The sequence below is a fragment of the Chiloscyllium plagiosum genome, unplaced genomic scaffold (assembly GCF_037043375.1).
Source record: "Chiloscyllium plagiosum isolate Xiang-an unplaced genomic scaffold, Cpla_swu_hap1 HiC_scaffold_41, whole genome shotgun sequence".
Lineage (NCBI taxonomy): Eukaryota > Metazoa > Chordata > Chondrichthyes > Orectolobiformes > Hemiscylliidae > Chiloscyllium > Chiloscyllium plagiosum.
In genome coordinates this window covers 32,382,593-32,407,929 of record NW_028270179.1, presented here as the reverse complement: position 1 = coordinate 32,407,929, position 25,337 = coordinate 32,382,593, and the positions used below count along the sequence as shown (strand labels likewise).

The 25,337-nt window shown below is 46.8% G+C and overlaps 1 protein-coding gene and 1 pseudogene across 1 annotated transcript in view; one reads left to right on the top strand and one right to left on the bottom strand.

The window, feature by feature from the left end:
* The first annotated feature begins 436 nt into the window (after nucleotides 1–436).
* LOC148138216 (uncharacterized) lies at nucleotides 437–8,060 on the top strand (annotated as a pseudogene).
* A 15,970-nt stretch (nucleotides 8,061–24,030) lies between these two features.
* LOC148138215 (uncharacterized) overlaps nucleotides 24,031–25,337 on the bottom strand; it is a 103,690-nt gene continuing 102,383 nt past the window's right edge. The window contains exon 7 of the mRNA XM_087981887.1: nucleotides 24,031–24,861. Within this exon, the coding sequence (XP_087838013.1) occupies nucleotides 24,031–24,861 (831 nt within the window). The remainder of the gene's footprint in view (nucleotides 24,862–25,337) is intronic.

Below are 25,337 nucleotides of genomic sequence, written 5' to 3'. Positions count from 1 at the left end.
CTGTTGGTTGGTTAGCGCTCAGGGAGCCTCGCGCTGTCACAGGATCAGTGCTGAGGATGCGCAGCACCTCTTCTTGGTCAGGGCTGAGGGAGTGCCGCGCTGATGGAAGATCAGTGCAGAGGGAGCGCTGCATTGTTGGTGAGTCAGTGCTGAGGCATCGCCGCGCTGGCAGAAGATCAGTGCTGAGGAAGCGCAACACCATTGGTGTGTCAGTGGTGAGGGAGCTCTTAACTGATGGAGTGTCAGTGCTGATAAAATGCTACACTGTCGGAGGGTCAGCAATGGTGGAGCTCCACATTGTCGCAGGGTCAGTGACAAGAAAATGGGGCACTATTGGAGGGTCAGTGCTGAGGCAGCTCCGCATTGTCAGAGAGTCAGAGCAGAGGCAGTGTCCCACTGTCAGTGGGGCAGTGGTGATGTAATGGGGAACTGTTAGATGGTCACTGTTGAGATAGCGGCGCACTGTTGGATGGAAAGTGCTGATGGACGGTGCACCATTGCCGCGTTAGCGTTATGGGAGCCCCACACTGTTGAATGTTCAGATACAAGGGAACGTCGCACCTTTGGATGGTCAGTGATGAGGGGGTTTTGCACTGCCGGAGGGACAGTGCTGAGGGAGCTCCCACTATCAGAGGGTCAGTGCTGATCGAGTTGCGCATGGTCGGATGGTCAGTTCTGAGGGAGCACAACAGTGTCGAGCGTCAATGCTGTGGGAGTGCGCAATTGGGAGGATCAATGCTGATAGAGCCCTGCACTGTTGGAAGGTCAGTGCTGAGGAAACGTAAGGTTTTCAAAGGCTCAGTGCTGAGGGTTTGTTGAACTGACACAGGGTCAGGCTGAGTGACTTCGGCTATGTTAGAGGGCAAGCGCTGAGGGTGTGTCGTACTGTTGGATGATCAGTCCTGAGGATGTGTGCCACTGTCAGCGAGTCAGTGAATGGCAAGCACGGCTCTGTCATTGATTTAGTGTTGAGGTTGCACTGCTCTGTTGGCGGGAGTGTCCCATTGTTGTAGGGTCAGTGCTGTGGAAGTGCCATACTGTCGAAGACCTCCGCACAGTTGGAGTGTCAGTGCTGCGGCAATGTGAGATTTTGGGAGCGCTGAGAGAGTGGGCACTATCAGTGGGCTGAGGGTGTCCACACTTTCAGAGTGACAGCGTTGAGGGAAGGTCAAACCATCGCAGGGTCAGGAATGAGCAATTGCCACATGGTTTCTGGTTCAGTGCTGTGTCAGTAGGCACTGTTGGAAGGTCACTGCTGAGGGAATGCCCAACTATCGGAGGATCAGTGTGAAGAATTGCTGTACTGTTGGAATGTCAGCCCTGAGGTAGTGGGTACATTAGGACGTCAGTGTTGAGGCAGCGCCGCACTGGTGGAGACCACGCTGAACGAGTTTGACACTGTCAGAGGGCCACTGCTGAGAAAGTGTCCCATGGTTAGTGGGACAGTGCTGAAGGAACTCCGCATTGCCGGAAGCCCAGTTCCCACAGGGCTCACTGTCGGACGGTCAGTGCTGAGGGCGTGTCGTACTGTTGAAGTGTCAGTGCTGAGGCAGCTCTACAGTGTCATAGGACCAGTGTGGAGCGAGTGCCGCACTGTGGGAGGTTCAGCACTGAGGAAGTGCCGCAATTGTGGACTGTCAGAACTGAGGGAATGCTGCACTGTTCGAGTGTCAGTGATGAGGAAGTGTCACACTGTCGGAATGTCTGAGCTGAAGGGGTGCCACACTGTCAGAGGGTCAGTGCTGAGGGAGATTTGCACTGTCGGAGGAGTCTGAGGAAGTGCCGTACTGGTAGACGGTTAGTGCCGAGGGAGAAGGCACTGTCGCTGGATCAGTGCTGTAGAATTGCTGCACTGTTGGATTGTCAGCGCTGAGGCAGTGGGTACTCCAGGACGGTCAGTGCTGAGGGAGCGCCGCACTGGAGGGGGACCACGCTGAAATAGTTGGACACTGTCAGAGGGTCAGTGCTGAGAAAGTGTCCCACGGTTGGTGGGACAGTGCTGCAGGAACTCTGCATTGTCTGAGGCCGAGTGCTTACAGGGCTCACATTCGGACGGTAACTGCTGAGGGCGTGCCGCAATGTTGAAGGGTCAGTGCTGAGGCAGCTCCGCACTGTCATAGGGTCAGTGCTGAGCGAGTGGCACACTGTGAGAGGTTCCGTACTGTGGAAGTGCTGCACTGTTGGAGTGTCAGAGCTGAGGGAGTGCTACACTGTTCGAGTCCCAGCGCTGAGAAAATGTCACACTGTCGGACTGTCTGATTGGGCATCGTCAGCGACTCAGTGCTGAGGTAGTGGAAAAATCGTCGGGTCAGCTTTGAGGGAACATTGCACTGTTGGAGGGCCAGCGCTGAAGGAGCATTGCACTCTCAGAAGGTCAGTGCTGAGGTAGCGTTGCACTGTTGGAGGGTCAGTGCTGAGGGTACTCAGCACTATTGGGCAGTCAGTTCTGAGGGAGCGCCACAGTATCGGAGGGTCAATGCTGAGTGAACGCTGCAGTGTCGGTGTCAGTACTGAGGGAGTGCAGCACTGTCAGAGGGTCAGTTCTCTGGGAGTGCTGCACTGTTGGAGGATCAAGGTTGAGGGTGTGTCACACTGTGAGAGGGTCATTGCTGACTGAAATCCTCACTGTTGGAGTTTCACTACTGAGGGTCGGAAGGTGAGTGCTGAGCGACTTGGCACTGTCAGAAGTTCAGTGCTGAGGCATGGGCACTGTTGGAGGGTCGGTGCTGAGTGATTAGGCACTGTCAGATGGTCAGCACTGAGGGTGATGGTACTATCAGATGGTCAGGGCTGTGAGAGCTCCACACTATTGGAGTGACCGTGCTCTGGGAGGTGGGTGAAACCATTTAGTTGTTTACCACAGAGGGCTGATGATGCTGGGTTATTCAAAATATTGAAGACTGACAAAGAGAGAGTGATTCATAAACAGTGAGGGAATTGGGGGTTAATGGGGGAAGACAGGGAAGGTGCAGCAGTGGTTAGTCAGATCAGGTGTGGTCCCATTAAATGTCACAACAGAATGTGATGTCCTGAAAGGCTTACCTCTGCTCCTATGGTGGGAAATATTCTCTTGATTTCTGTCTACCAGGAATGTGTGTAGCAATTTCAGTCAGTGGTTAGCACTGCTGACTCGCAGAGCCAGGCATACGGGTGACTGTCAGATTCGAACTTGCAGATTCTCCCTGTGTCCGCATGGATTTCCTCCGGCTGCTGCTGTTTCCTCACACAGTTCAAAGATGTGCAAGCTCAGGTGGACTGTGGACGTGCACTTCGGAGTAAAGAAGGCGAAGCAGGGGATATAATCCTGACGTATTAGCAAGGAAAATGTTTCATAGGAAAATCTCCTGGAAAAAATCAGTGAGAGCAGAATCCAGAATCAGAAGTGCAAATCGGTGTGAAGGCTTTCCACAAAGGAACCAGACAGCAACAGTGAAAAAGTGAGAGACAGACAGAGACAGCAAGAGAGATCGAGAGCAAGAGACAGTGTGTGTAAACATCAAAGAGAGGAATGAGAGAGAATAAGAGAATTGTAGAGAGCCAGACAGCGAAACAAAGAGCACGACAGACAGAGACAGAAAGTCAGAACGTTTGAGAGAGTAAGAAACTACGGGAAGAATGACAGACACGGAAAGTTAAAGATGCAAGGAATTCAGAGAGAGTGAGACGCGGTAAGTGAAAGGGAGCGACTCATATTGTTACATAGTAAGTGAGACTGAGTTGAGAGAAAGTGATTGAGTCAGTGTGAGTAACTGTGAGAAGCAACAGTGAAAGAGATGAGAGAATGAGAAATACATATAGAATTAAGCATAGATGTTAACGGAGTGACAGCAAGAGTGCCAGAGAGACTGTGAAAGACAAAGATTCAGCAATATATGAGAGAAAAGAGAAATTATGAGAGAAATGAGCGAGTGAAAGTCAGAAAGACAGGGACATACAAACAGAGCAAGGTAGAATGACAGAGTGAGAAAGATGAGAAGGTGTGAGACAGCAAGACAGAGGTACAGGCACAGTAAGAAAGAAAAAGAGAGTGACAGCCAGAGGCAGTGAGCAATAAAACAGGGAATCATAATGTGAGAGAAAGACAGAGAGTGAGAGACATAAGAATGACATAGTGAGAGTGAAATAGAAACATAATTGACAGTATGAGGTCAAGACAGAAACAAAATGAGAGACAGAGAGAGACGTTGGGAGTCTTTGCCGATATTGACAGTCCGATTGTTCCTGCTCTCTTTCTGTTACCAGTTTGGAAGGCCACGGCTCTCGCTTGCCACTTGACATGGAACTGTTAGAGACCATTCCCATGGAAGTTGGTTTGTAAACAGTGTCATATTCGCTCTGCCCTCTCCAGGCTCAGAGGAGCTGACCACAGGATGAAGGGAGTATTCCTATTCCCCCTGCTTGAACTCCTGGACCTGTTTCTGTCTCGGGCCGGTCTTTAGCCACAGAGGAAATTCATCGAACAAGGTGAGTCGCTACCGCGTGGGGGGATGTGGGTGAGAGGTTATCGAAAGTCTGGCTCTCGGATTGAAAGTACACTGCTGGCTTTAGCTGATTTCACACAGCCCCGCTGGCCCCAGGCACCCTCCATTCCCTGTCAGTCCCTCTCTGATACTGCCTTTTCCTAGCTTGGCACTGAGGCTTTGTGGACCAGAGAAACAAACAAATAGACACACAGCCAGAGAGAAACACACACACACACACAACCAAAAGCATATCACCTGAGAGCAGGAGTCGGCCGATTCCGTACCTCAATATGCTGAAAGGTGATCATCTCACTCAACGTCAATTTCCCACTTGCAACGCACACCCTTGATGCCTTTAAAACTACAAAATAAAAACTCTTTCTCCTGCGCATCAGCACAAGTCACTGTGACACTCTAGCATCCACCCACATATGCTGGCACATCCTACCGTTCAGGCACAGCCTGTGTGAATAGATAGCAATCATTGAATTCGATATCCGCGTTGGAGCTTTACAACAGAGCAAGTCGGAGACACAGGTTTGTCAGGCGCGCTGTGGAGCAGGTTTAGAGGTTTATTTTATGGACGTCGTGGTAGACTCCAAATGCCTCACATCCACACTCTGTCCGAACCTAGAAAAAAGATGCAGAGTCAAAAACTTTTCATGAGTGTGTGTTTGCAGAGACGAAAGTCTTACGTGCGCGATCCCCATGACCGTATTGGCTCCCACTTCCGGCTGTTCAGGTTTCACCATCAGTAATTCTGACGTGGTGTGCGAGTGGGTTGAGAAGAATCCTGGTTAATCCTCGGCCTCGCTGGTTTCGTTCGCAGAGACTAGAGCCACATGTAAAGTGTTGAGAGGGCTGTGCCGAGAGCAGACCTGCCGAGGAGACGAGCTGAAGATCAGAGCCAACTGCTACCGGGGCACCCATTGATGCCGGGCGAAGGAGTTGGTGATGTTGGATCTGCTGATGACCCAGATGCTCCATCTTCCATCTGTGAAAGTGCAATGGCCTGGATATGGTGGGATCGTGGAGATGGCACTCCCAGCTCCCAAGCATTCCATTTTTACACAGCTTAGCTTGGTACTCAAGACTCCTACAGCCTTATTACCCTGCCATCTGTCATACTGGCAATACATATTGAGGATAGTGCCTGTCAATCGATCTCTTCCTCTTTCTCTGTGTCTTATTGATCCATTCTGAATGCTCAAAGGTGGGGAAGGATTGGATATGAGCACATGCAACGACACACCCTCACACATCCACCCACATCTACACACACACACCCATACATACACACACACACGCGCTAACACAAACTCGCACAAACACACACCAGTACCCACATGCACACGCATATCCACTCACACACACGCAGACACACCAACACATACACGCACTCACAAACACAAACTCACACACGCACCCATATATGCTCACACCGACACCCACACACATGTCCCCTCAAACATCGACAACTGCACACACACTCACACACACATTCACACATTTTCAAACACATCCACATGCACACAGACACAAACACACACACACACGCACATGCACAGACAAACACACCGCACAGACACTCACACACACGCCCACACACACCAACGCACATGCACTCAAATGTACACACAGACACATTCACACACACAGACACATCCACCTACCCAGATGCACACACACACAGGCAAGTGCGTGCGCAACCACCCACCAACACACAAACACCCACAAGCGCATGCACACATTCACAAACACACACCTACAGACACACAACTGCACACCCACACACATCCCTCACACACAAACACACAAATACAAATTCACACACCCCCCCACGCCCAATGACACACACCGTCACACATCCACGCACTCACCTACACACAACCACATACACACCCATATTCACATCCACTCATCCACAGCCATTCACGGACACACACCCACACGCACCACAACACCACACACGCCACACACACGTACACACTAAACACCCATACATCCCCACACACATAGCCACACACACTCACTCAAACTGACACGCATTCACACACAGACACCGCACCTCCGCACACTCCACACATACAGAACACACAGTCATTGTCATACACCTATTAAACCCACACCATCCCACACTCACACATACAACCCAACAAACGCACATCCACCCACATGCATCCACACACGCACACACAGTTGTATCCGTGGTGTAGAATTGATGGAAATCATCCCCCAAATGCTACATGTTAGAAGGAGATGCAAGAGGACTAAGGATAGATCGTTTTTGCTACTCATTTGAAAATGATTGTGTAAATCATCTTTTGAAAATACTTAACACTCTGATTGATAGTTTTCCGTCTGTAAAGGGTGATTTTTTTTACAAATCCTGGGACTACGATTTGCTGATGGTACGACGACACTGCTCAACCATGTTTCACTTACATGTCAGTAGACGTTAGACAGGCTGAATGGACATCCCCGCGCCAAACATTATTGTGGCAGACTCTTCACTCAGAGATGTATCCGGTAAAAGAAAAAAATATTATGTATTTTGTTGGAAACAAACATTTCCAGCAGCATCAAGGTTGCAAGGATGAAAAGCATTGTTTCCCCCACCTTACACTGTGCTCCTCGGAAGAGCCCTTTATGTGAGATTTCAGATGATTCTATAATGTGGCAGGTGGGAGACATGGCACTCGTCTCAGCTGGCCACAACTGCGGGAAATGCACCCAACTCTAGCTCCTTGAAAACCGTGTGAGGGAATTTGAGCTGGAGCTGGATGAACTACGGATCATTCAGGAGGCTGAGGGCGTAATTGAGAGGAGTTGCCGGGAGTTGGTCAGTCCCAAGGCTCAGGACAATTATAGATGGGTTACAGTTAGTGGGAGGAAAGGGGACAGACAGACAGTGCAGAGATCCCCTGTGGACATTCCCCTCAGCAATAAGTATACCGTTTTGGATGCTGCTGGCGGGGATGACCTACTAGAGGAAAGTCATAGGAGTCAGTTCTCTGGCACTGAGCCTGACACTGTGGCAAAGAATGTAAGGGGGAAGAATAGAAAAGTATTCGTTGTAGGGGACTCGATAGTTAAGAGAATCGACAGGCGATTTTGTGGTCAGGATCGGGATTCCCGGAAGGTATGTTGCCTCCCTGGTGCCAGGATCCGGATGCCTCTGATTGGGTGTATAAGGTTCTAAAAGGTGAGAGCGAACAGCCAGAAATCGTGTTACATAGTGGCACTAATGATAGAGCCAGAAAAAGGATTGAGAATATAAAAAGTGATTTCAGGGTGTTAGGATGGAATCTGCAAAGCAAGACGAACAGAGTAGTGTTCTCTAATTTGCTACCAGTGCCACGAGATAACAAGGCGAGGAACAGGGAGCGGGCGCAGCCTAACACGTGGCTGCGTAGCTGGCGTATTAGGGAGGGCTTCAGATATGTAGATAATTGGGATGCCTTCTGGGGAAGGTGGGACCTGTACAAGAAGGACGGTTTGCATCTGAACTGGAAGGGGACCAATGTCCTGGGTGGAAGGTTTGATGGAACAGTTCGAGAGGTTTTATACAACTATGGCAGGGGGGTGGGAACCTGAGCTGTATACCGGAGGTGAGAGTTGATGCAGATGAGGCAATAGCAAGAGGTAAACCAGCTAGTGGGAAGGATTTTCCTGGAAAGGAACCAAGGAATCAGTTAAAGTGTGTTTGTTTTAACGCAAGGAATATCAGGAATAAAAGTGACGAGCGTAGAGCATGGATCAGTACCGGGTGCTATAATGCTGTGCCATAACACAGACATGGGTTTCTCAGGGGCAGGAATGGTTGCTGGAAGTTCAAGGGTTTAGAGCATTTAAAAAGAATAGGGAGGGGCAAAAAGAGGAGGTGATGTAGCACTACTAATCAGAGAGGGTATCACAGCTACGGAAGCTTCCATTGTCGAGGAAGATCTGCCTCCCGAGTGAGTATGGGTGGCAATTAGGAACACCAAGGCAGCAGGCACCTCGTCAGGGGTTTACTACAGGCCCCCGAATAGCAGCAGGGAGATGGAAGAAAGCATAGGTCGGCAGATTTTGGAAACGTGTGGACGTCATACGGTTGTTGTAATGGGTCTCTTTAACTTTCCCAATATTGATTGGAACCTCCTTCGAGCAGAAGATTTGAATGGTGCAGTTTTTGTAAGGTGTGTTGAGGAGGGTTTCCTAACTCGGTACGTTGAGAGGCCGTCGAGGGAAGAGGCCATTCCAGACTTGGTGCTCGGAAAAGAGCCGGGGCAGGTATCAGATCTTGTGGTAGGAGAGAATTTTGCTGATAGTGACCACAACTGCCTCACATTCTACATTGCTATGGAGAATGAGAGGATTAGGCAAAATGAGAGATTATTTAATTGGGGAAGAGGAAACTATGAGTTAGCGATTAGACATGAGTTAGGAAGCATGGATTGGGAGCAATTATTCCATGGTAAAGGCACTATAGACATGTGGAGACTGTTTAAGGAACAGTTGTCGCCAGTGATGAATAAATATGTCCCTCTGAGACAGGCACGAAGGGGTAAGATAAAAGAATCTTGGATGACGAGAGCGGTGGAGCGCCTCGTCAAAAAGAAGGAGGAAGGAGCTCGGAGGTAGCTTACAGAAGGTGGAGTAAGCTGGGGTCAAGCTCAACTCTAGAGGAGTACAGGCAGGCGAGGAATGAGCTTAAAAATGGTCTGAGGAGAGCCAGGAGGGGGCACGAGAAAGGCTTGGCAGAACGGATTACGGAGAACACAAAGGCATTTTACACTTACGTGAGGAATAAGAGAATGGTCAAAGAAAGAATAGGGCCGATCAGGGATAGCATAGGGAACTTGTGTGCGGAGTCCGAGGAGGTCGGGGAGCCCTAAATTAGTTTTTTGCTTCTGTCTTTACGAAAGAAACGAACTTTATAGTGAATGAAACGTTTGAAGAGCAGGTGTGCATGCTGGCATGGATAGAGATAGAGCAAGCTGATTTACTGAAAATTTAATCAAACATTAAGACTGACAAGTCGCCAGGCCCAGACCAGCTTTGGGAAACGAGAAATGCAATTGCTTCTCCACTTGCGAAGATCTTTGCATCCTCGCTCTCCACTGGAGTCGTACCTGAGGATTGGAGAGAGGCAAATGTAATTCCTCATTCAAGAAAGGAAATAGGGAAATCCCCGGCAATTACAGACCAGTAAGTCTCACGTCTGTCGTCTGCAAGGTGTTAGAAACGATTCTGAGGGATAGGATGTATGACCATCTGAAGAGCATGGCTTGATTAAATACAGTCAACACGGCTTTGTGAGGGGCAGTCATGCCTCACAAAGCTTATCGATTTCTTTGAGGATGTGACTAGAAAAGTTGAAGAGGGTCAACCTATGGATGTGGTGTATATGGACTTTAGCAAGGCATTTGATAAGGTTCCCCGTGGAACCTCATTCAGAAGGTCAGGAGGAATGGGATACAGGGGAACATAGCTGTCTCGATACAGAATTGGTTGGCCAACAGAAGACAGCGAGTGGTAGTAGAACTAAAATATTCTGCCTGGAAGTCAGTGGTGAGTGATGTTCCACAAGGCTCTGTCCTTGGGTCTCTACTTTTTGTAATTTTTATTAATGACTTGGATGAGGGGATTGAAGAATGGTCAGCAAGTTTACAGACGACACAAAGGTTGGAGGTGTCATTGACAGTATAGAAGGCTGTTGTAGGCTGCAGCGAGACATTTAAAGGATGCAGAGATGGGCTGAGAGGTGGCAGATGGAGTTCAACCTGGATAAATGCGAGGTGATGCATTTTGGAAATTCGATTTTGAAAGCTGAGTACAGGATTAAGGATAGTATTCTTGGCAGTATGGAGGAACAGAGGGATCTTGGTGTGCAGGTACATAGATTCCTTAACATGGCCACCCACTTGACAGGGTTGTTAAGCAAGCAGGTGGTGTTTTGGCAATCATTAACAGGGGGATTGAGTTTAAGGGTCGTGAGCTGTATAAAACCTTGGTTAGACCGCACTTGGAATACTGAGTCCAGTTCTGGTCGCCCTATTATAGAAAAGATGTGGATGCTTTGGAGAGGGTTCAGAGGAGGTTTACCAGAATGCTGCCTGCTCTGGAGGGTTTATCTTATGAAGAGAGGTTGACTGAGCTCGGACTTTTATCATTGGAGAAAAGGAGGAGGAGGGGGACAGAATTGAGGTATACAAGATAATGAGAGGCATAGATAGAGTCGATAGTTTATCTTTGAAAGTTGCCACTCAGATGGATAGAGCTTGGAAGAAGGCCTGTGGTGAAATAGCGTTCATGAGCAGAGGGATTGAATTCAAGAGTCGTGTAGTGATGGTTCAGCTGTACAAGACATTGGTTAGGCCACATTTGGAGTACTGTGTGCGGTTCTGGTCGCCTCACTTTCGGAAAGATGTGGAAGCATTGGAGAGCGTGCAGAGAAGATTTACCAGGATGTTGCCTGGAATGGAGAATATGTCGTACGAGGATAGGTTGAGAGTGCTAGGCGTTTTCTGATTGGAACGGTGAAGGATGAGTGGTGACTTGAGAGAGGTTTATAAGATGATCAGAGGAATAGATAGAGTAGACAGTCAGAAACGTTTTCCCCGGGTACAACAGAGTTGTACCAGTGGAAATAAATTTAAGGTGAAGGTTTGAAGATATAGGGGATATCAGGGGTAGGTTCTTTACCAAGAGAGTGGTGGGGGCATGGAATGCGCTGCCTTTGGGATTGGCAGAGTCAGAATCATTGGCGTCCTTTAAGCGGTAATTGGATAGGAACATGGATGGGTGCTTAAACTAGGACAAATGTTCGGCACAACATCGTGTGCCGAAGGGCCTGTTCTATGCTGTATTGTTCTATGTTCTATGTTCTATAGTCAGAGACTATTTCCCAGTGCAGAAATAGCTAACACGATGGGTCATATTTTTAAGCTGTTTGGAGGAAAGTATAGAGGGGATGTTCGAGGCGAGTTCTTTACACAGAGAGTTATGAGAGCATGGAATGCGTTGCCAGCAGCAGTTGAGGAAGCAAGGTCATTGGGGAGATTTATGAGACTGCTGGACATGCATATGGTCACAGAGATTTGAGGATGCATACATGAGGATCAATGTGTCGGCACAACATCGTGGGCTGAAGGGCCTGTTGTGTGCTGTACTGTTCCAAGTTCTATGTTCTATGTTCTGGGTGGCGGCGCGGTGGTAAGCACTGTTGTCTCACAGCGCCAGAGATCTGGGTTCAATTCCAGCCTCAGGCGACTGACTGTGTGGAGTTTGCACGTTCTCCCAGTGTCTGCGTGGGTTTCCTCCGGGTGCTCCGGTTTCCTCCCACAGTCCAAAGGTGTGCAGGTCAGGTAAATTGGCCATGCGAAATTGCCCGTAGTATTAGGTAAGGGGTAAATGTAGGGGTATGGGTGGGTTGCACTTCGCCGGGTCGGTGTGGACTTGTTGGGCTGAAGGGTCTGTTTCCACATTGTAATGTAATCTAATCTAATGTAATCTGTAACGTAATCTAATCTACTATAATGTATTGTCCCACAGGGCCTCTGCGGATTGGACTTCAACCGTGGTCATATGAATAGAACAGTCCACTTTGTTGCTTTCATCGATTGAAATCCGAATCATTCTGCATTGCTGCGAAGCTTTCTGCTCACCATGTGACAAAATTTAACAGCTACCCACACAATTTAATTTTCGTTACGGATTGGCCCACGCCTAGTGATGCAGTCACAGATCTCTCACTATCACCTTGGCACCAGTAGTTACTCCGTCAGTAGTAAAATGAGCACTTACTACAATTCGGATGTTTGTGTGAGCTCTCCGTGAACAAATTGTTTTCCATGAGCGGTCAAAGTGATTTTTAAATAGTTTTGTTGCTCAGAAATCTGGGATGCACTTGGCCTGCCTTAGATAACAGGTTTTCTATTCTCCTCCCTTTTCACGGTTGTCTCTCTTTCTCTCTCTGACTTTTTCTCTCATCATCCAATTCTGTTCTTTTTCCTCATCCTCTCACTCTCGATACTGTTCCTCTCTATTTCCGATCATTCCCGTTCTCCATCATATTTCTCAATTTCCTCTATCCCCTCTTCTCACCAAATATATAATATCTCTCCTTCTGTATTCACTGAATTCTTTGATTTCTCCAGTTTTCTCTCCTCTTCCTTCGCCTCCATCTCCAATTTGCTCTCTTGTTTCCACTCTCTCCTCATTGTGGGCTTTGTGTGTGAGCGTACACGTATGTCTGTGTGAGAATATGTACGTGTATGTCTGTTTTTACTTGCCATGCGGACACCTAACGTTTCACAACAAGTAATAGATTGAACCTTGGGAGTGCAATTTCAGATAGATACGATAGTAAGGGCTGAGTTTGGAATTCCTGCATCGCAGTTGGGAGGTCATGTTATGGTTGAGCAAGCCATTGTCTCGGCCACTTTTGGAAGATAGTGTGCAATTCCGTTCTGCTTATTATCGGAGGAATGTTGTGAATCTTAAAGGGTTCAGAAAAGATTTATAAGGATGTTACTCGGATTGAAGTGTTTGAGGTAGAGCGTGAGGTTAAAACGGCTCGGGCTATTTTTCCGAGAGAGTCAGGAGCTGAGGGATGAACTTAAAAACATTTGCAAATTCATCAGAGACATGGGTAGGGTGAATAGACATGCCTTTTCTCCAGAATTTGGAGTCCAAACAAGTGGGCATTTATTTAACGTGAGAGTAATAACATTTAAAAGGGACCTTTTTCACATGGAGTTGGTGCATGTTTGGAATGTGCGACCAGAGGAAGATCTGTACCGATGGGTTTGCTTCCACGCTGTACATCTCTATGACTCTGTGATTCTTTGAATCTATGATATTGAACACAGTATCTTATCAAGAGCGAATGAACCGTCAATATCCACCGCTAATGCACTGTTCCCGTAAACAGGCAATTATTGATTGGTGCATACTCAGCACCAGCTCACTCTTTTGAACTTCACTGGAGGGTGTCATACAGAATCGAGACTGACAGCAGGACAATTTCACTTCGGGGGTAAATATTTAACAAACCGACAATGACTGTTACACGAGTACTCTCTGCTGAAAACTGGCATGGAACCGTGGTGTCATACAATTACCAAGCAATGGCCATCTTAATAAGACACTGAAGAATCACTACCTTTTGATAGCCAATGGCGTTACCATCCCTGATTCCCCCCTCCCCCCTCAACCCATCTATCCGCATCCTGGGGTTACCATTCAGAGCAAATCGCTTTATTGCCTCATGTCATTCAATGGGATTACCATAATCGAATTATCGAATTCCCTAACGATTAACATGCTGATGATTACCATTGAAAGTGAAGCTAATCATTGTCCTTTGAAGTTCAATGATGTCACTGTTACAGAATGCTGCCCACCTAACAACATCTTGGGGTTTTCCATTGAGAGTGAAACTAACCATAGCCCCTTGATATTCAATGGCATTACCAACATTGAATTCCCTCCAGATTAAAACCTGGGAGATTACCATTGACCAGAAATTGAACTGGAGTCACCAAATCAGTAGAGTCACTATAAGGGAATCTTGCAGCGATTAACTCACCTCCCGAATCACTTCCTAATGCCGTTCTACCATCGATAAGGCACAAGTTCGGAAAGTAATGCAATACTCTCTAAAGTTCTGAATCAGTGCAACTCCAACAATTATCTCGACAACATTCGGGCGCTCTACCTGTTTTCCTGATGAAGAGCTTTTGCCCGAAACGTCGATTTTAAGACCATAAGACATAGGAGCGGAAGTAAGGCCATTCGGCCCATCGAGTCCACTCCGCCATTCAATCATGGTTGATGGGCATTTCAACTCCACTTCCCGCATTCTCCCCGTAGTCCTTAATTCCTTGTGACAGCAATAATTTATCAATTTCTGCCTTGAAGACATTTAGCGTCCCAGCCTCCACTGCACTCTGTGGCAATGAATTCCACAGGCCAACCGCTCTCTAGCTGAAGAAATATCTCTGCATTTCTGTTCTGAATTTGTAACATCGGCAAACCTCTCTAGAACGCCCCCAGTCTCTTCATTCAGATCATTTTCCTGTTCCTCGGATGTGCCTGAACTGCTGTAATTTTACAGCATGACTCTTCTCCAGAATCTGGTTTTCAGCATCTGCAATAATTGTTTTGACCACATTCAACAAGCATTCGTCAAACCGAAAAGTGAAATTGCTGGATAACTCTGCAGGTCTGGCACCAGGTGCGAGACGAAAACAGAACGAATGTTTCGAGAACCCATTTCCAGGTCCCCCCTTCCTCTGCTTGAAAGGCACAGTAGCAGTAATGCGTATCAATTACAAAAAGGATTGAATTCTCTAAAGATCTTCAGGCAGCACTTTCCAAACACGGGGCGGTTTGGTTGATTGGTGGCCCAACATTTCAACTCCCCCTCCCATTCTGCCGAGGACATGGAGGTCCTGGGCCTCGTTCACCGCCGCTCACTCACCACCAGACGCCTGGAGGAAGAACGCCTCATCTTCTGCCTCGGAACACTTCAACCCCAGGGCATGAATGTGGACTTCGCCAGCTTTCTCATTTTCCCTTCCCCCACCTCATCCTAGTTTCAAACTTCCAGCCCGCACTATCCCCTTGACCTGTCCGGACCTGTCCGACCTGCCGAGCTCCTTTTCCACCTATCCACTCCACCCTCTCCTCCTTGACCTATCACCTTCATCTCCTCCCCCACTCACCTGTTGTACTCTATGATACTTTCTCCCCACCCCCACCCCCACCCTCCTCTAGCTTATCTCTCCAGGCTTCCGGCTCTCTGCATTTATTCCTGATGAAGGGCTTTTGCCTGAAGCGTCGATTTTGCTGCTCGTCGGATGCTGTGCTCTTCCAGCACCACTGATCCAGAATCTGGTTTCCAGCATCTGCAGTCATTGTTTTTATCCTAGAGAGTGTTACTGAGTTAAGAGACATTGGAGTGCAGGGTTAAAGCTCCTTTAAACTGGAGTCGCAGGTCGATAGCATGATGAAGAAGGCGTTTGGTACGCTTTCCTTTATTGGTCAGAGTATTGAATAGAGGAGTTGGGAGGTCATGTTGCCGCATTCAAGGACATTGGTTAGGTTTCGTTTGGAATATTGCGGTCAATTCTGCTCTACATCCTATGGTGAGGAATTCGGGGAACTTGAAAGGGTTCACAAAAGACGTATGAAGATGTTGCCAGGGTTGGAGGTTTCTGAACTATGGGGAGGGGTTGAATGGGCTGGAGCAGTTTCCCCTGAAGAGTCGGAGGCGCATAGAAGTTTAGAAAATCATGAGGGGTATAGATATGGTAAATATCTATTTACCAAAGGTGGGGAGTCTAGAACTGGAGGGTATAGGTTAAGGTTGAAAGAGGAAAAGGGTAAAAGAAACTAAGGCACAACATTTTCAAGCAGTGGGCATATCTATATATCGAATGAGCTGCCAGAGGAAGTGGTGGTGGCTCGTACAGTTGGAACATTTAAAAGGCACGTGGATAGATATATGAATAGGAAGGGTTTTGATTGATATGGGCCGGGTGATGGCAGGTGGGGTTAGATTGGATTGGGATATCTGATTGGCATGGAAGTGGTGGACCGAAGCATCCGTTTCCATTCTGTACATCACTACGACTCTCTGACTATTTCAGCATCTAAAGCATTTTGATGCATCAGGGAAACAGAAAGAGAGAGAGGGGGATTTTCAGAGACAGCAAGAGGTAAAAATGTAAAACAGAGAGAAAGCCAACTCATGTATCTTCAGGAAAGAGAAAGAGAGATACAATGACAAAAAGCAGATATGAAAAGGATGTGGAACGGGGGGGAAAGAGAGAGGGAGAGAGATTCACGGAGAGGTCTGTGAGCAGATGTACGGATAGGCATGGAGGGAGATCGCGATAGTTAAGGAGAGAAAGAGAGATGCAAACAGATGGTGAATGCGTGAACAGGGAGATCAGGATAAATGAGAAAACAGACTACAAAGAAATGAAGGGTGGAGCGTTCTTACCGTGACGTGGAGCAACAATAAATTGCCGATGTGACACTGTTGAAGCAGTGGAAGAAATGAATGCACAGCAAGATCAAACAATGAACATCCTGTAGTGACGAGCAAGATCTGTTGCACTGATGCATTCTGTGTCTAAATGTTAAATGCTAGCTGAAAGAAATACGGAAAATCAGCAAAGGAGCAGGATGTACTCCGGTTGATGCAAATTAAAGATCCATGGTCAAGGTTGCCTCATTTGGTTTCTTCTGAGAACCTTTGACGAGCTCAAACAGCAAGACTCCATAAGTGATATCTATTGGAGCAAATCCTTCCAGTAACCCCTTGCTTCATCCGATAGCACAACCCAAAGGGGAGGTTTGAAGCTAATTTTGAAATGTATAAATTAAGCGAAATCTGCTTGAACAAACATAGGTTGGGTTCTGCCAAATTCAATGAAAGGACATGGAAGGGAATTATCTTTCAGTTCTCGATGATCCACGCACTGGAATCCTTGATCTCAGAGTCTAGTTGTTGGTCAGTGAGTGAGTGATGGCTCTTGATGGGGTCCCACATTTTTGACTGGGCACAGAAAAGCACAAAGTGAAACGCGTAGAGCTTTGTGTATCAGTGTCGTCAGAGCTTCATAGCTGAGAGTAAGCAACATTGGCCTTTCTCTCCTGCGGCTTCAAAGAATTTCTCCTCTTTGGCTGGGAGGGAAGTTAAAAGGGAAATCATAGTCATATTACCTTTAAGCTCAGCCTTTGGACAGTTGGATTAGTACTGAGAAAGGGGGGAGGCTGCAGAAGGATCAAGACAGTTTGGAGGAGTGCTCCAGGAAATGGCTGATTTAATTCAATGTGAGCAAATGCGAGGTCTTGCACTTTGGAAAAAATAATATAAGCATGGATTACTTTCTAAATGGTAAGAAAATTCGTAAATCCAAAGTACAGAGGAATCTGGGAGTGCTAGTTGAGGATTCTCTAAAGGTAAACATGAAGGTTGAGTCCGTGATTAAGAAAGCGAATGCAATGTTGTCAATTATCCCGAGAGGGTTCGAACATAAAAGCACTGATGTGCTACTGAGACTTTATAACGCTCTGGTTAGGCCCCATTTTGATTACTGTGTCCAGTTTTGGTCCCCACACCTCAGGAAGGACATGCTGGCACTGGAGCATGTCCAGCGGATATTCACACGGATGATCCCTGGAAAGGTACGTCTAACATACGAGGAACGGCTGAGGATATTGGGATTGTATTCATTGGAGTTTAGAAGATTAAGGGGAGATCTAATAGAAACTTAACAAGATAATACATGGCTTGGAGAGGGTGGAGGCCTGGAAATTGTTTCCATTAGGCGAGGAGACTAGGACCCGTGGACACAGCCTTAGAATTAGAGGGGGTAAATTCAGAACAGAAATGCGGAGACATTTCTTCAGCCAGAGAGTGGTGGGCCTGTGGAATTCATTGCCACAGAGTGCAGTGGAGGCTGGGACGCTAAATGTCTTCAAGGCAGAAATTGATAAATTATTGATGTCACAAGGAATTAAGGGCTACGGGGAGAATGCTACGGGGGGTAAGTGGAGTTGAAATGCCCATCAGCCATGATTGAATGGCGGAGTGGACTCGATGGGCCGAATGGCCTTACTTCCACTCCTATGTCTTATGGTCTTAAAATCGATGTTTCGGGCAAAAGCTCTTCATCAGGAAAACAGGTAGAGCGCCCGAATGTTGGCGAGATTAATGAGAGGAGGATTGAATGTGGTGTCAGCCAGTCGAACTGATATACCTGTGATTATGTTGACTCTCTGGAGTACTGTTGGAGTTGGAATCATTCAGATCTTTAGAGAATATTTCATTACTTTCCGAACTTGTGCCTTATCGATGGTAGAACGGCATGAGGAAGTGATTCGGGAGGTGAGTTAATCGCTGCAAGATTCCCTTATAGTGACTGTACTGATTTGGTGACTCCAGTTCAATTTCTGGTCAATGGTAATCCCCCAGGTTTTATTCTGGAGGGAATTCAATGTTGGTAATGCCATTGAATATCAAGGGGCTATGGTTAGTTTCACTCTCAATGGAAAACCCCAAGATGTTGTCGGGTGGGCAGCATTCTGTAACAGTGACATCATTGAACTTCAAAGGACAATGATTAGCTTCCCTTTCAATGGTTATCATCAGCATATTAATCGTCAGGGAATTCGATGATGGTAATCCCATTGAATGACATGAGGCAATAAAGCGATTTGCTCTCAATGGTAACCCCAGGATGTGGTTAGATGGTTTGAGGGGGATGGGCGGAATCAGGAATAGTAACGCCATTGGCTATCAAAGGTAGTGATTCTTCAGTGTCTTATTAAGATGGCCATTGCTTGGTAATTGTATGACACCACGGTTCCTTGCCGGTTTTCAGCAGAGAGTACTCGTGTAACAGTCATTGTCGGTTTGTTAAATATTTACCTCCGAAGTGAAATTGTCCTGCTGTCAGTCTCGATTCTGTATGACACCCTCCAGTGAATATCAAAAGGGTGAGCTGGGGCTGAGTAAGCACCAATCAATAATTGTCTGTTTACGGGAACAATGCATCAGCGGTGGATGTTGACTGTTCATTCGCTCTTGATAAGATACTTGATAAGATAATATCATAGGTTCAAAAAATCACAGAGTCATAGAGATGTACAGCGTGGAAGCAAACCCTTCGGTACAGATCTTCCGCTGGCAGCACATTCCAAACATGCACCAACTCCATGTGAAAAAGGTCCCTGTTAAATGTTATTACTCTCACGTTAAATAAATGCCCACTTGTTTGGACTCCAAATTCTGGAGAAAAGGCCTGTCTATTCATCCTACCCGTGTCTCTGATGAATTTGCAAAAGTTTTAAAGTTCATCCCTCAGCTCCTGACTCTCTACAAAAAATAGCCCGAGCCGTTTTAACCTCGCGCTCTACCTCAAACATTGCAATCCGAGTAACATCCTTGTAAATCTTTTCTGAACCCTTTAAGATTCACAACATTCCTCCGATAATAAGCAGAACGAAATTGCACACTATCTTCCAAAAGTGGCCGAGACAATGGCTTGCTCAACCATAACATGACCTCCCAACTGCAATAATTTATGATGCGATGCTGGAATTCCAAACTCTGCCCTTACTATCCTATCTATCTGAGATTGCACTCCAAAAGTTCAATCTATTACTTGTTATGAAACGTTAGGTGTCCGCATGGCAAGTAAAAACTTACCTGCACATACATATTCTCACACAGACATACGTGTACGCTCACACACAAAGCCCACAATGAGTACAGAGTGGAAACCAGAGAGCAAATTGGAGATGGAGGCGAAGGAAGAGGAGAGAAAACTGGAGAAATCAAGGAATACAGTAAATACAGAAGGAGAGATATTATATATTTGGTGAGAAGAGGGGATAGAGGAAATTGAGAAATGTGATGGAGAACGGAAATGATCAGATATAGAGAGGAACAGTATCGAGAGTGAGAGGGTGAGGAAAATGAATAAAACTGGATGATGAGAGAAAAAGTCAGAGAGAAAAAGAGACACAACCGTGAAAAGGGAAGGAAAACAGAAAACATGTTATCTAAGGCAGGCTAAGGGCATCCCAGAATTCTGAGCAACAAACCTATTTAAAAATCACTTTGACTGCTCATGGCAAACAATTTGTACACGGAGAGCTCACACATTCATCCGAATTGTAGTAAGTGCTCATTTTACTACTGACGGGGTAACTACTGGTGCCAAGGTGACAGTGAGAGATCTGTGACTGCATCACCAGGCGTGGGCCAATCCGTAACGAAAATTAAATTGTGTGGGTAGCTGTTAAATTTTGTCACATGGTGAGCAGAAAGCTTCGCAGCAATGCAGAATGATTCGGATTTCGATCGATGAAAGCAACAAAGTGGACTATTCTATTCATATGACCGCGGTTGGAGCCCAATCCGCAGAGGCCTTGCGGGACAATACATTACAGTACATAGAACATATAACAAAGAACATAGAACTTGGAACAGGACAGCACAGAACAGACCCTTCAGGCCACGATGTTGTGCCGACAAATTGATCCTCATGTGTGCACCCTCAAATTTCTGTGACCAAATGCATGTCCAGCAGTCCCTTAAATGTCCCCAATGACCTTGCTTCCACAACTGCTGCTGGCAACGCATTCCATGCTCACACAACTCTCTGTGTAAAGAACTCGCCTCTAACATCCCCTCTATACTTTCCTCCAAACAAGTTAAAACTATGACCCTTCGTGTTAGCCATTTCTGCCCTGGGAAATAGTCTCTGGCTATAGAACATAGAACGTAGAACATAGAACAAACAGCATAGAACAGGCCCTTCGGCACACGATGTTGTGCCGAACATTTGTCCTAGCTTAAGCACCCATCCAATTGCCGCTTAAAAGTCGCCAATGATTCTGATTCTGCCACTCCCAAAGGCAGCGCATTCCATGCCCCCACCACTCTCTGGGTAAAGAACCTTCCCCTGACATCCCCGATACCTTCCAACCTTCACCTTAAATTTATGTCCCCTTGTAACACTCTGTTGTACCCGGGGAAAAGTTTCTGACTGTCTATTCCATCTATTCCTCTGATCATCTTATAAACCTCTATCAAGTCACCCCTCATCCTTCGCCGTTCCAATGAGAAAAGGCCTAGCACTCAACCTATCCTTGAACGACCTATTCTCCATTCCAGGCAACATCCTGGCAACGATCCATTCTCTACACCATCTCCAAAGCTTCCACATCTTCATAAAGTGAGGCGACCAGAACCGCACACAGTTCTCCAAATGTGGCCTAACCAAGGTCTTGTACAGCTGCACCATTACTTCACGACTCTTGAATTCAATCCCTCTGCTCATGAACGCTAATTCACCATAGGCCTTCTTACAAGCACTATCCACCTGAGTGGCAACTTTCAAAGATAAACTATCGACTCTGTCTATGCCTCTCATTATCTTGTATACCTCAATTCGGTCCCCCTCCTCCTCCTTTTCTCCAATGAAAAAAGTCCGAGCTCAGTCAACCTCTCTTCATAAGATAAACCCTCCAGTCCAGGCAGCATTCTGGTAAACCTCCTCTGAACCCTCTCCAAAGCATCCACATCTTTTCTATAATAGGGCGACCAGAACTGGACTCAGTATTCCAAGTGTGGTCTAACAAAGGTTTTATACAGCTCACGACTCTTAAACTCAATCCCCCCGTGAATGAAAGCTAAAACACCACATGCTTTCTTAACAACCCTGTCCACTTGGGTGGCCATTTTAAGGGATCTATGTAACTGCACACCAAGATCCCTCTGTTCCTCCACACTGCCAAGAATCCTATCCTTAATCCTGTACCCAGCTTTCAAAATCGACCTTCCAAAATGCATCACCTCGCATTTATCCAGGTTGAACTCCATCTGCCAACTCTCAGCCCATCTCTGCATCCTTTAAATGTCTCGCTGCAGCCGACAACAGCCTTCTGTACTGCCAATGACACCTCCTACCTTTGTGTCGTCTGTAAACTTGCTGACCCATTCTTCAATCCCCTCATCCACGTCATTCATAAAAATTACAAACAGTAGAGGCCCAAGGACAGAGCCCTGTGGAACACCACTCACCACTGACTTCCAGGCAGAATATTTTAGTTCTACTACCACTCGCTGTCTTCTGTTGGCCAGCTAATTCTGTATCGAGACAGCTAAGTTCCCCTGTATCCCATTCCTCCTGACCTTCTGAATGAGGTTACCACAGGAAACCTTATCAAATGCCTTGCTAAAGTCCATATACACCACATCCACAGGTCGACCCTCATCAACTTTTCTAGTCACATCCTAAAAGAACTCGAAAAGCTTTGTGAGGCATGACTGCCCCTCACAAAGCCGTGTTGACAGTATTTAATCATGCCATGCTCTTCCAGATGGTCATAAATCCTATCCCTCAGAATCCTTTCTAACCCCTTGCAGACGACAGACGTGAGACTTACTGGTCTGTAATTATCGGGGATTTCCCTATTTCCTTTCTTGAAGAGAGCAATTACATTTGCCTCTCTCCAATCCTCAGGTATGCCTCCAGTGGAGAGAGAGGATGCAAAGATCTTCGCAAGTGGAGAAGCAATTGCATTTCTCGATTCCCAAAGCAGCCGAGGACAAATCTGGTCCGGGCCTGGCGACTTGTCAGTCTTAATGTGTGACCAAATTTTTAGCACATCAGCTTCCTCTATCTCTATCCTTGCCAGCATGCACACCTGATCTTCAAACGTTTCATTCACTACAAAGTTCATTTCTTTCGTAAAGACAGAAGCAAAAAACTAATTTAGGGCTCCCCGACCTCCTCGGACTCCACACACAAGTTCCCTATGCTATCCCTGATCGGCCCTATTCTTTCTTTGACCATTCTCTTATTCATCACGTAAGTGTAAAGTGACTTTGCGTTCTCCGTAATCCGTTCTGCCAAGCCTTTCTCGTGCCCCCTCCTGGCTCTCCTCAGACCATTTTTAAGCTCATTCCTCGCCTGCCTGTAATCCTCTCGAGCTGAGCTTGATCCCAGCTTCCTCCACCTTATGTAAGCTACCTCCTTCCTCCTTCCTTTTGACGAGACGCTCCACCGCTCTCGTCATCCAAGATTCTTTTATCTTACCCCTTCTTGCCTGTCTCAGAGGGTCATATTTATTCATCACTCGCGACAACTGTTCCTTAAACAGTCTGCACATGTCTGTACTGCCTTTACAATGGAATAATTGCTCCCAGTCCATGTTTCCTAACTCATGTCGAATCGCTAACTCATAGTTTCCTCTTCCCCAATTAAATATCCTCCCATTTTGCCTAATCCTCTCATTCTCCATAGCTATGTAGAATGTGAGGAAGTTGTGTTCACTATCAGCAAAAGTCTCTCCTCCCACAAGATCTGATACCTGCCCCGGCTCTTTTCCGAGCACCAAGTCTGGAATGGCCTCTCCCTCGTCGGCCTCTCAACGTACCGAGTTAGGAAACCCTCCTCAACACACCTTACAAAAACTGCACCATTCAAATCTTCTGCTCGAAGGAGGTTCCAATCAATATTGGGAAAGTTAAAGAGACCCATTACAACAACCGTATGACGTCCACACGTTTCCAAAATCTGCCGACCTATGCTTTCTTCCATCTCCCTGCTGCTATTGGGGAGCCCGTAGTAAACCCCTGACGTGGTGACTGCTGCCTTGGTGTTCCTAATTTCCACACATACTCACTCGGGAGGCAGATCTTCCTCGACAATGGAAGCTTCCATAGCTATGATACCGTCTCTGATCAGTAGTGCTACATCCCCTCCTCTTTTCTCCCCTCCTTATTCTTTTTAAATGCTCTAAATCCTTGAACTTCCATGCAACCATTCCTGCCCCTGAGAAACCCATGTCTGTGTTATGGCCACAGCGTTATAGCACCAGGTACTGATCCATGCTCTAAGTTCGTCACTTTTATTCCTGATATTCCTTGCGTTAAAACAAACACACTTTAACTGATTCCTTGGTTCCTTTCCTGGAAAATCCTTCCCACTAGCTGGTTTCCCTCTTGCTATTACCTCATCTGCATCAACTCCCACCTCCGGTATACAGCTCAGGTTCCCACCCCCCTGCCATAGTAGTATAAAATCTCTCGAACTACTCGATCATACCTTCCACACAGGACATTGGTCCCCTTCCAGTTCAGATGCAAACCGTCCTTCTTGTACAGGTCCCACCTTCCCCAGAAGGCATCCCAATTATCTACATATCTGAAGCCCTCCCTCATACACCAGCTACGCAGCCACGTGTTAGGCTGCGCCCGCTCCCTGTTCCCCGCCTTGTTATTTCGTGGCACTGGTAGCAAATTAGAGAGCACTACTCTGTTCTTCTTGCTTTGCAGCTTCCATCCTAACTCCCTGAAAACACATTTTATATCTTCAATCCTTTTTCTGGCTCTATCATTCGTGCCAATATGTAACACGATTTCTGGCTGTTCGCTCTCACCTTTTAGAACCTTATACACCCAATCTGAGACGTTTCGGACCCTAGCACCAGGGAGGCAACATACCTTCCAGGAATCCCGATCCTGACCACAAAATCTCCTGTCGATTCTCTTAACTATCGCGTCCCCTACAACGAATACTTTTCTATTCTTCCCCCTTACATTCTTTGCCACAGTGTCAGGCTCAGTGCCAGAGAACTGACTACTATGACTTTCCTCTGGTAGGTCATCCCCCCCAGCAGTATCCAAAAAGGTGTACTTATTGCTGAGGGGAATGTCCACAGGGGATCTCTGCACTGTCTGTCTGTCCCCTTTCCTCCCACTAACTGTAACCCATCTATAATTTTCCTGAGCCTTGGGACTGACCAGCTCCCGGTAACTCCTCTCAATTACGCCCTCATCCAGATCCAGCTCCAATTCGCTAACACGGTTTTCAAGGAGCTAGGGTTGGGTGCATTCCCCGCAGATGTAGCCAGCAGAGACGTGTGCCATGTCTCCCACCTGCCACATTATCGAATCATCTGAAATCTCACATAAAGGGCTCATCCGAGGAGCACATTGTAACGTGGGGGAAAAAATGCTTTTCATCCTTGCAACCTTGATGCCGCTGGAAACTTTTGTTTCCAACAAAATTCATCATATTTTTCTTTTACCGGATACATCTCTGAGTAAAGAGTCTGCTAAAATAAGGATTGCCGCGGGGATGTCAATAAAGCCTGTCTAACGTCTACTGACATGTAAGTAAAACATGGTTGAGCAGTGTCGTCGTACCATCAGCAAATCGTTGTCCCAGGATTTGTAAAAAAATCATCCTTTCCAGACGGAAAACTATTAGAGTGTTAAGTATTTTCAAAAGATGATTTACACGATCATTTTTAATCGAGTCGCAAAAACGATCTATCCTTAGTCCCCTTGTA